The sequence below is a fragment of the Thunnus maccoyii genome, chromosome 18 (genome assembly GCF_910596095.1).
Source record: "Thunnus maccoyii chromosome 18, fThuMac1.1, whole genome shotgun sequence".
Classification (NCBI taxonomy): domain Eukaryota; kingdom Metazoa; phylum Chordata; class Actinopteri; order Scombriformes; family Scombridae; genus Thunnus; species Thunnus maccoyii.
Window position 1 is genome coordinate 9,160,391 of NC_056550.1, and position 12,418 is coordinate 9,172,808.

At 38.0% G+C, this 12,418-nt stretch overlaps 1 protein-coding gene across 1 annotated transcript in view; it reads left to right on the forward strand.

The window, feature by feature from the left end:
- The window catches only part of LOC121884772 (myocardin-related transcription factor B-like), a 43,657-nt gene that overhangs the window by 12,597 nt on the left and 18,642 nt on the right, over window positions 1-12,418 (forward strand). The window contains exon 3 of the mRNA XM_042393765.1: window positions 10,732-10,797. Within this exon, the coding sequence (XP_042249699.1) occupies window positions 10,732-10,797 (66 nt within the window). The remainder of the gene's footprint in view (window positions 1-10,731; window positions 10,798-12,418) is intronic.

Sequence of the window (12,418 nt, forward strand, 5' to 3'; positions counted from 1 at the left end):
TAGAGTTACAAAATAATAAATCCATGGCTTCATAACAGATAACTTGTTTGTACATCCAGTAGTAGTAGCTTGATGTCTGGAAGATGGGATAACTATTCCTCTGTATACTGCAATCTCAGAGCCATGCCTTAATTTAACTCAACTTAAAGAGGGTCGTTGGGGTTATGTATATAGTACTGAGTCAGGTTTTTAATGAACGCACATTGAAACATCAGTTTACATGCAGCCACTGCTTTTGGCAATGACTTTTGACCTCTAATCTCATCATTTTCCTCTTGACATAACAGCAAATCATTTTTTAAGATCCATGGGCTACCTCCTCAGAGATGATGGTGAGACATTGATGAAAACATAGCCAGACATGCTGTAATGCTAAGAGGTCAAACACAAGGGTCCAGCAGTGTCTTGACAGAAAACACATTTAATTATTTATACATTTAAACTGTTTTCATAGATTGTGCATTGTACAAGGTTCATCACTAAAAGTAGTGTCTGGTCTTTGAGGTTTCTTTATATCAAGGGTTTTGTGGACATTTTGTTATTATGGTCCACTGCTTTGGTCCAGGCTGAAATATCTGGATGGTTCCAATGACATGAAATTTGGTACAGAAATTCATGCCCCTCTCAGAATGAATTGTAATAACTTTTGAAATCCTCAGACTTTTCATCTAGTGTTATCATCAGGTCAAAATTTCACTTTGTCGAATACTAAAAATATGAAAACATTAAAACCTGCAAAGCTAATGACATTCCCGTGAGCCTCAGCTGTACTTGGTGTTTATTGCTAATTAGGAAATGTTAGCATGCTAAAACTATTGCAACTATCATTGTGAACATGGTAAAAACGACACCTAAATATAAACACTAAATATCAGCATCTTAGCGTTGTAATTCTGAGCATGTTGACATCCTGATGTTAGCATATAGCTAGAATAACAGCTTTCATGGCTGCTGACTGTTTCCAGTCAGTATCTGTGCTAAAATGTTAAAAATGTACAAAGTGTACTCAGTTTCCTTGATTTGGATTGGATTTAGATGAATGACTGGGTAAATCTTGACTTGGGTGACACCGAATTAATTTTCGAGCTTGAAGGTTCACTCTTGACCTTGAGAACACAACTCCACATATTCCACAAGATCGCATTAGCTTTTATAATAGCTTTTAGCCACATCCCATGGTCCTTACCAGCAAATAGAGCCTGCTCAGCTGTTTTGGTCACACGCTATATAGCAATTATAGAGATGTTCAAGTAATTGTACAGATATAAAATCCCCCTTTTACCTCCATAAGCACTCCCACCAGAAAACAGATGGACTATCTAATACATAGCTTTTAACAGTGGTGGAAACTTCACCTCTCCAAACCACTACTCTGAGATCTCTTTCTGTTTATTAATAAACACTGTTTAATTTAACATCTGCCTCTACTGATAGACCAACCTCAAGCTCTGTGTGTGGGAGAGAGAGAGATTTACGGCCCAATTGGAGCCCTTAGCAATTTGTTGGCTTTTCTCTCAGTATTTATAACTGATATGAGAACACACTGTTATTCAGTAGACACACTTTATAGAGACTTTAGCAGACTTAGATTAAAACAAAGATGAAACATTTTTAGATACAGTTTACTCTTGCTTTTACATGAATTACTGAGGCACATCAGTGTGCACAGAGTTAAACACATTGTCACACATACTGAGACTAAACAACCGCACACACCTACACACACACACACACACACACACACAGACACACACAGCAAAGCAGGATTATCCCTCCCAGCGTTTTGGTTGGGGTCTTATCTGAAGTAATGGCGGATCAGAGTCCTGATTCGTTTTCCCCTCTCTTGTCAGACTGAGGAGTTCATTGCCTGGGGACGCTACATCTTGCATATTAACACCCTTAGTAACAAAACTGCACACACAGACACATCATCCTGTATATTTAACATGTGCACGCAGATACACAGAACATCATGCTTGACATAGCTCAACAAAACAGTCCTTTATGCCTACTGTCTGTAATAGTGACAAATGTAAAAACGGTGTGCTTATTTTATCTTTGTTTTTGAATCTCTGCCGTCTCTATATATTTTTTTCATCGACGTAATGTGAACATGACAAGCCCCATTGGTTCATTATAATGCTAACTGACAGATGAGGAAAGGGTGCTTTGTTTTTTCACCTTGAAAGGGCCCTCTCTTATCTTTTAATGTCACATCATATTATATGATGTCACTTGGGACAGGGCCTTAATAATGGAGATGAATGAAACTGTCAATGGAAGTGAACAGGTGCTTTATATGGACTTGCAGGCAGGGAGAGATGAAGGCAATCAAAAAGGGTAGAGATAGAGACAATTTATAGGCAAGCAGAGAGGTAGCCTACACTTTATTGACTTGCAAAAAGACAACAGATCAACTGGTAGTTGGCCTATACTTCTTATACTTTTTTTGTTTTTTCAACGAGAAACTACTTCGGCTAAACGTTGAAACCAGTGCAGAAGTTACTTGCAGTCTTTCTAATTTTTGCTACATAATAGACAGACAGAACACACGACCAAATTATCTCAACTGATTATCTTTGGAAGAATCTATCAACTTTTCTTCATAATCCTATTTAAAAAAAATACAATAACCAAAAATCAACACAAAGTGTAGTATTGAATGGAAATATTACAGAATATAAATCCTAAAAAATGGCATCACATATCAATTTATAAGCTTCGGCATTGATACTATACCATATTAGTGGGTCAGTGTGTGCTATTTTCCTTTTATCTTTATAGCCTGAGCTATGTTTCACAAGATCAAGAACCTATGCTTAAAACAATAACCCCTATTCACTGTGGATTTGGTTGATAATATTATATTATCTGATAGACCGTATATTATATTATTTGATAATATTATATTATCAACCAATTATAAATGTAAAATGAAAGAGTAAGCCTAAAAGCAGATGTTAAAAAGATGTCTGCTGTGATACTCCACATGTTTGGTTCAGTTTTCTCTATACTTTCATTTTTGTGCCAATTTGGAACGTCAACCTTAGCGCCTTGATTACAAAATCTGTTGCATCACAGCTGACTGTTCTCTTTGTCATCAGACTACAATAGGTTTGGTTGAGCACGATTGACTTATCTGTGGTCCTTGTCATTATTTACCCTCTGAAGAGCGCATGACTAGATAAATGTGAGCAGCCTGCCCTCAGTTCATTCTTATGCTAAGCTTGTCATGCATGCGTAGCTGCTGTCTATCAAATGTCAACATCTCTGTACATCCACAAAACTGTGCCTTTTGGGATAGTTTCCTGTTGTTTGCTTGACAGAGGGTCAAGATCTGTGTTTCAAATGATCTCACAGTGTTTGGTGTTGCTCAAGTTGTAAACATGGTTAGCAGGAAAAGAAAAACACAAATGTCAGACAGGTAGGCTGAAAAACAAAAAAAAGTGAAAGCAGAAAGGAAAGACGGTGGGCATGCCGAGTGGCAGCAGGTGTTTTACTGTTTGTGTGTGTAATGATTTTAAGTCTGAGGGTTTGACGGCAGAGAGGTGCTCACACAGGTGCATATCACTGACACCACACTGAGCTCAGATCAGAAGTGCTAAGTGAGAGGAATTTGGTGAGGAGGAAAGGGACTCTGCTTGTGCGCTCGTGTGCGCCTGTCTGTGTCTGTCAACGGCTGAATGACTGAGTACAGCAACAGCTGTGACAGACTGCCTGATCACGGATTCACCGACATTTGACACACACATGAACACACACGCGTCTTAGTCAGTCCTGTGGCTGCAGCAAATACAGTAGAAGCTCTTCTAAAGCTGTGAATTAGCTCTGATAGCTTTGTATTTAGATGTTCTTTTTAATTTTATTTCTATGATACATTTGTAGAGGAGCCTGACAAGTTTTTTATTGAATCTAATCAAGGAGTTTTTGAAAAGAAGTGCCTGTTTTGATGGTCTTTAATTCCAGAAAATTTACAGAGCACTTCCTCTCATATGTTTCTTTGCTTTGCAAAATAATTTTCCTTCATTTCACTTACAACAACTGTATCCATTGGATTACATATCCAAAGGATTACATTGCTCTGTGTCATGGATGTACAGACTTGTGACCTTGCAACGGCTGCGTAAAACCAACACCTGGACCAAGCTGTAGCCAACCTCCTGCTTCTTTTTCTCATTGTTACTCTTTTGTGGATGTCCCATTCAGAATAATTTCCTAGTTGGATCGCACTCACCATGCTGGAGCACCTGCCTTTTGTCCGCATTGACCCTGTCACTTTCAGGCCTCAGCCAATCAGCGGCAACATGGATGAGAGAGCCATACGGTTTGAGTTAGAGCGGCAGGCCTGTCAGAGTCTCAGACAAGGTGGGATACCTGTTGTGTGTCAATGCTTCCAACATTCCAACATTTATATTATGTAATACTTTTAAAAGGTTGTGACTTGTTGGTTTAATGCTTCAAATTCATTCCACTAAATTTGGAACAAAAATGCAGTAATTGGCCAAAGTTTACACTCGTGCAACATTTGCAGGCTTCTGTCAATTAAAAAAAAACAAAAAAACAGTATATTACAAGCTGTGGGAAACCCTTTTAAGTGTATAGGCCTCCCTCCTCTGGGCTGAGGTGTAAAGTGGATCAAATATTGTACAGGTGGCTGGGTTACAGTTGGGTCTCAGCCAGCCTGGGCACAGCACACTAATGCTTTGAGCACATGAACCCAGCAACCTGTTGACTGTAATGGCATGGGCCTTGGACCAAAGTAGCTGGACAGAGAGCAGTTTGGACTGATTTAGGAAAGGTCAAACTCTGTGAAGTCCAAGAGACTTCCAGAGAAGTCTAAATTGTATTGACATGGGTTGAACTAACCTCTAAAAATAAGATTTCAAGAGAATTAAGATTTTTAAAAACTTACATTACACCTGAAACTCTATAACCTGTGGCTTTGTTTAGATTTAAGTTCCCGCTTTTTGTAACAGATTTTGATTTCTATGTGACTAGGGCTTTATAAAAGCATATTTTTACAGAGACATTATTGTGTAACATGAGATAACTTGGCATAGTGACTGTATTTTAACCATGATGAAGTGAGACAATAATGAACATGAGTCTCATTTTCTCTCCTATCTTCCCCAAGAGATTGCTCTCCTCCATCTTTAGTCCATCTGTATTTGTGTGTGTGTGTGTGTGTGTGTGTGTGTGTGTGTGTGTGTGTGTGTATTGGTAATTTACAGTAATGTCACTTTTAATTCAGTTGGCTCTCCAGAGGGATTGCGCTCCTAGTGATTACAACATGCACACAAATAGAAAACTGAGTGGCAGTGAAAAGGGGGGAGAGAGAGGAGGACCACAGGTTAGGGGCAGAAAGAGAGCACAAAATAGTGTTGTTCTACTGGCAAAAACTGCAGTGTAAAAACAGGCATAAAAGGAATAATGATGGTAAATTTTACTCATACAACATCTAAAATGGGATCATAGAGAAATAAAGCAGGTATTAACATATTCCAATCAACATAAATGTCTAAACCAATCAGAAAAAATCCATTGAAACAGTTTTTTGGAAGATGACACTGATATCATCAGGCTTGGCTCACGTTTCTCTCAGAAGAGGAGAGGATGGTAAATAAACAAGAAAAACGTCATCCATTGAGACATGTAGATGGGACAAAAAAGTCTGTGATGAAGAATGGAGAGTTGAAGATTGAAAACATATTGTAGAGTTAAATCCCTGCATGTTTCGAAGGCAGACAGTACAAGCCTCAAGCAATAGACCAGTGCTTTCTTCAACCCCCCAGGAATGCTGGCGAATAACACATAAGTGAGATTTCCAAATTTCTCACTGATCAGACAATCTAAACAACATCCTGCAAACCGAAAAGATAATAGAAGGAACCCCCCACGTCCCGCATGGTCACTAAACCACACCACTGACCCAAATCACATTTCATCCTTCAAGCTACAAGAGCCAGCAAGATGGAAAGACCAATTCACACCCCATTGTGAATTAATTGTACCACTTGGGTAAATGACCCCCACCACTGGCGATTATAACTCACCTCTAAGAACCAGTCACCCACAGAGACGAGCTGCCACCAACTTTAATCCCACTGTGGACTCTGATTTTCAGGACTTGAATAACCGACCCAAGAACTGATCACTGGGCAAACCAGCAAGAGCCTCAGACAGCTTGCAAGTCATCACCATCAACAACAAGGAGAATTTGCTGCACAACATGTCGTGCCCCAGTGACATACACACACTCACAGACATTTACCAGAACAATCCACACCAAACATGTAGACACACACACATGAACTCTAAAATGTAGACTTGTCTAAGGACAATTAATATTGTATGTTGATATGTGTGTATATCATATGTGTGTTGTCATCTGCTTTAGTTAGACTTTAATTCCACTGCCTTTAAGCCAAGACATGTACCACTAACATAATTCCATCATCCTTGATAACACTAACATCTTGTTTAGTACCATTCTGCTTGTTTGACTCTCAGAATGCTAAAGCTACTATCAGAAATACTATCAAAAAATGTAGGAAACATGCAATTGTTAAATTGCAAATACTTTGATTAAAAGAATAACCACATTCAGGAATTGTACCTGCCTGTCTCTTATCTGAGACTCCAGGCTGGCTGCTGGTTTTTCTTGCTGTTTTTGTCTTGCTTTTGTCTTTGTCTTCTTGCTTTCTTCCATGTCGGTAGAAAGCTTGCATTTTGCTAGTCTGAAGATGTGATTCAGAACAATAGGAGGTGAAACTTCAGAATCTTGAGTCATGAGTTAAGGATCAAAACAAGGAAAGTCTGAACAAGGAGCTCTCTTCTAATGGAAACTTTTCAAATCTGGACTGGCCAACTTACTCATCATTACAAGATCCAGACTCCAGCTTCTCACCTCAGCGCATTGAACTCCATTCTCCAAAAGAAGCCACTCCAGGGAGCAAGCAAGTATTTCTGTAAAACCTCCACCAATTTGCTTAAGCCCTGGTGCTTTTATAATTTGTAACTTCAACTGGTAATTCAGAACTTAGCCGTTGTACCGTTGATTTGACTGGCTGCTTCTCAGGTAACAGTCATTTCATCAGGTCTCTACACAACTACACAATAGATAACTCTGCATCATTCGTTTCAATTATTCACTAGCCATAGCTTTGTGTACCAGTTTCCCCTTTCCCTTTTGTGTCTTATTTGTACAATGTTATAATGTTTAGTACCTGTAGCTGCAGTATTAGTAATAAATGTGTGTGTAACCTAAGTGGACTTATTGGTGTTTCCTTGTGCTTGCATTTCAGTCACTTAACCTTAAAAGTGGCCCACAAGGAGCACTCTTTCCTTATTATTATACCTACTCTAATATGAGTTATGTTGCTGGATGAATAATTTCATGTTGGAGTTGTGCACAATAATAACTCATAATTCCCCTATAAAATCATAAAGCTACTTGAGTGCACAAATTCCTACAATATTGATCACAATAACATGAAGATCAATTAGGTCAACCTAGTGGCCTAGGGGTTAAGGTGCCGACCATGATCGCAATGTCACTGGTTCATGTGTGGCAGGGATGTTACAGGGGCTAAACTAAACATAATAAACTTAAAGTTGAAGTAATTAACCATCAGTGCAAACCCTGGTGCAGTAGGTGTGTCATGTTAAGTTGCATAGCAGTTAGCCTAGTTTGTCAACTCCATACTGAATACTGCACTGTATATGTCCATCATATCACTGTTTGTTAGTTTCCAACTTATGTCAAGGTTACTTTTATTGCCTCTTGTAAGATTTGATTAACAAAATTGTTGTATAAAAGACAGACGAGTCTCAAGAAAAACACTTAGAGTAAGTAAAAGCGCACTTACAAACACTAACCTGAAACAAAATAATCATATTATTTAGAAAAAAAACCTATTCATGGTTAAAATGACAAGAATTCTAAAATATATGCACAAACAAAAGAAAGAAAAAAGTAAGTAAAAAAGTTATGTAATTATGACTTGTTTGCCCTCGTGTACAGGCTGTCCAAGAATCCTCTTAAATGTAGCTCTAATGTCATGTGTAGTGTGTGTGATGATTGAATTGCTCTTCGTCTGCATTAAACTGTTATTTAAGTGATGGTACACATGCTGTTATGTAGTGGCATTTGAGCAATGAGCACACTTTCCCAGAATAGGTTCTGTATCAGCACATTGCATCACTTGCTTGTCAACTCTTGGCACAAATCATCTGCCTTGAAAAGAAGTGTTTTGTGTGTGTGTGTGTGTGACTGTGAGTGCAGAGCGTGCGTGGGCATGTCTTATGATAGTGTATGCGTATTCACACTATGCAGCTGTAAGTGTAGGTATCAAACCATGTGTGTTTATTTGTGCACGTTTAATATGTACTCATATGTATGTTTGTCTGCAAATATTATGCATGCTCGTAATGAGTATTTGCGTTTGTGTTTGTTTTGTTAGTCTGCCCGTGTTTGCCTGCAGGAGCCAGTTAAATCTTTCCTGCTGCCAAGGGGAGAAACTGCACCATCCTGCGTCAGCCACATTCTCGTCACAGAAATCAAAGGAATATGAATGTTTTTTTATCTCAGGCTACTGTAGGACACACAGAAAGACTGTCTGCAGAGAGCCCGCTCTCATTATTATTAACTTGAGGGACAGAAAATGTACTGTAGAAGAAAAAACAGTAATTATAAAAATGAGAATGTAGAGTTTAGTGCGTATGTAGACTTCAGATAAGCGAAAAAGGGTAACAACAGGGGCAGATGCATGAGAAAGATGACTGCTTTCATTTCCTGCCAGTGTTTTTTGAGTGCAAATTCAAGGGCATAACAAAGGGAGCAATGAATGACAGCGCTCACTTGTTTTTAGTTGATGTGAAGAGAGACTAACGGAAAAAAAAAACAGTCATGGTTTGGTAGACCAGGGATAACATCTCTGCGAAAATGGACCAGAGACAGGTTGAAAAAAGTAGATAGAGGTTGAAGAGAAGAAGTTTTAGATTCAAGCAGGATCTGGGCAAACTAAATGAGGCAAATCCAAATTTTGTTCAGTCCCACACACAGTGCATGCTGCATTCATAGTATGATCACTTTAATGTGATTTCAACACCCTTACTCACTGGGCAGTCATCCTTAATACGTAGAATACATGAACACAGGCTACATAGCTTGAGCTGTTAATACCTGAAATGTTTGCAACCATATTTTCAATATGTTAGATCATATATTGTGAAAGCACTGCTCAAACAAGTATGTAGTTTATTAATTATGCTTTTCAGTATGTGCTGTATGCGTTTCCTAACAAAAATGTAGCGTTAGTATCCTATTGTGAGCATTTCTTTTTTACAAACTTTTAAAAAATATATCAGGAGTCATGTGTGTTCTTCTGTGTTCTTTCATGTACAAGTCCTGCACGAATCATTTGAAGTATCATTTTTGGTTTTACGATCAGGTGACCCCATGTTAGGTCTCAGCCGATGATTCAGGAGGTTGAACTACAGTATGAATTTGGGTGATTGACTTCAACCCAGAAGGTGCAGCAGTAAATTTTGACTTTACATCCTTTCACCTCTAATCAGACAGAATGACATGAGAATGAGAATTTTTGATGTGTTGTGTTCACACTATGTGAGACAAAATCAACACAGCCATGTCCTCTGAGGACAGTATGTTCTCAGAACAAAGACAGTGAGATTAGTACACCTACTTGTATGTGTTTAGGAAGTTAGCGATGTTTCTGTAGTTGAATATAACCAAGTAAAGCCACATTAACTGTGGGCATGCAGCATACAGTTCTCATTCTAAACGAGGTCAACGTGGTCTTTTCCAAGTATCATCTTTTACTGGTAATTTTCACAACATATAACATAAAACATACTGTAATCCACTTTGCAACACCTTAGCCACTGCTCTGCAGGGCTAAAGAGTGAGCTAAAATGGTGTCTGTGGCTGGGCAGGGTGTGTGAAAAAGAAGCCTCTACCAAAAATGTTTCCAGATACATTACTTTGTTGCACTTTAATGCTTCATGACCCAGATGCAGTAGAGCTGCTCATCTGCAGAAGATCATTTCCTGCCAATTCACATTTTCATCTTGGAAAACTTGCAGACATATTTTCTCCTGAGAAAATGTGAGGCTGCATGTCCTTGTTTTATGTTACACTTTATTTGTATCTGAGCCTCCATTCTCCTGAATAGAACGTTGGAATGATAAATGTACTGTGGAGTAAATCATTTAAAATATTTAACATCAGGATTAACAAAGTTACATGCATGCAGCTCTCTTTCCTTTATCTCTCTTTCTCTTCAACACACTTTCTACGTCTCTGTGGTAACGAGATGAGTGTAGTGATAAAGTGTGTGTGCTGCTTTTTAATCAAACGCAGTTGAAGCAGGAAGTTGTTGGTGTGTCTGCGTGTGTGTGTGTTTCCTTTTCCTTTATAGTGTGTAACATAAATGTTGGACATTTTTTCAAAGAGGCCCACAGTTTTGATCATCAGCAGCAAACAGGGTAGATGAAAACCTCTCTTTACAGAAACTTAGACTTACCATTATTAATTACATCTATTGTAGCCATATTGATATTATTTTTTAACTTGCATGTAACGTATGAGTAATGTTGCTACTTTTGTGGCTTTCTGTGGCTGCAAACTGAGGGAGAGATTATGTATTGTCGGTTTGGCGATGCTCTCCATTCATTCTCCTTTTCGTCTGTTTCTGTCTTGGTGTTCAGTTCTCCAGCTGAAGTTACAACAGAGAAGGAGCAGAGAAGAGCTGGTCAACCAGGGAATCATGCCTCGTAAGTAGACAGCACTATATTTTCAAGAAAAATCTTGGTCGCTGTACTAAGAGAGTCATTGTTTCCATTTTCTGAGTGCATACTTTCAGGGGCCACAAACACTTAAATTGTTCACAAGGTTAGACTTCCGTGGGTGATGGCTGATGATGTATATTAGTTAGTAAACCCTGACTATTCATTCATGGCCCTTTTTGTTTTTCATTTGAAGACAATGCTCTGTGATTATAAGGTAAAAACTGACAGAACATATGACATACTGTACTATAAAATAAGTCATATGTAATTATTGTTAAAGGGGGTTACACAATTTTTTTTAAATGATATGTTACAACTGATGAATCAATCTTTTGTCCATAAATGCCACAAAACAGTGAAAAATACCTGTTATAATCTCCCAAAGGGATGTATTCACATAGCTTGTTTTATTCAACCAACAGTCCAAAACTCAAAGATATTCAGTTTACTATCATGTATGACAAAAATAATATAATAAATAATAATATAGTAAATAATATAATAATATAGTAAATATAATAATAATAATAATATAATAAAAATATCATGTATGAGAAAAACATCAAACCTTCACTTTTTAGAAGCTGCAACCAGAGAGTGTTTGGCATTTTTACTTTAAAAATGACTGAAGTGATATTTGGATTATAAAAATAGTTGGTGTAGTAATTTTCTGTCGACTTTATCGTTGCTGGCAGTTTATTATTTATTAGTTCCTAGCTAATGAAGATAAATATTACACCTCTGATGTTTTAATCAACATCTGTTTCAACAAAACTGAACATTATAACCTTCATGGAGATAAAGATTTATTTATTTAAGGGTTGTTGTATTAAACTCATTAGTTTTTAGCTTGGTGCACTTCAACCAACTAGCAACAGAGTGCAGCCTGTCATTTGCTTCATGATGAGGTTTTTCATTCAGCCCCCACCTGTGAAAATCTGCCACGTTGTTTTAGCCTCAATACTTGCTGCACAACAGGTAGTTTCTGAAGTGATTTGGATCGTGGTTAAGACAGTGGCATCATCTCCTGACAGACAGCAGTTTCAGTCTTCAAAGTGAGGTGAATCAAGTTCATACCTCAACTGCCAACACGTACATCCGTTAACTACTTTTTATCTGATGAAGAGATTTCCCCCCCAAAAAATGTTTAGAGGCTTTAATTTACAGCCTCTGTTTGATTCATTCAATAGAACATGTTTCTGCATTTCAAGTACGCTGTTAAAACTGTCATTTTCATTATTAGACAGCACCTGTATGCTGTACATATATTAATAGCAGCATGTGGTGATGTTGATCATACAAACATAGATTACATTCTTTGTAAGAGAGTGTATTTTTAAGCTTGGGGCAGGTCATGTTAGTACACCATTTCCGCTGATTTTCATATATATTGACGCTCATACACTGCCTTTGACAGTTGATCTCGCAATAGTCTCGCAGTTTATTTGAATTTTTTGACACATTTGTCACACAGAAAGCATGTTGTGCTGTGCATCATATCTGCCACTATTTCCTCTGGGTCAGTATTGTTATCTGTGAAGTGGTTAATGCTTGAATAAGCTGCCTGAAAACTATCTACGTGGACTATTTTATGCATTCACCCGGC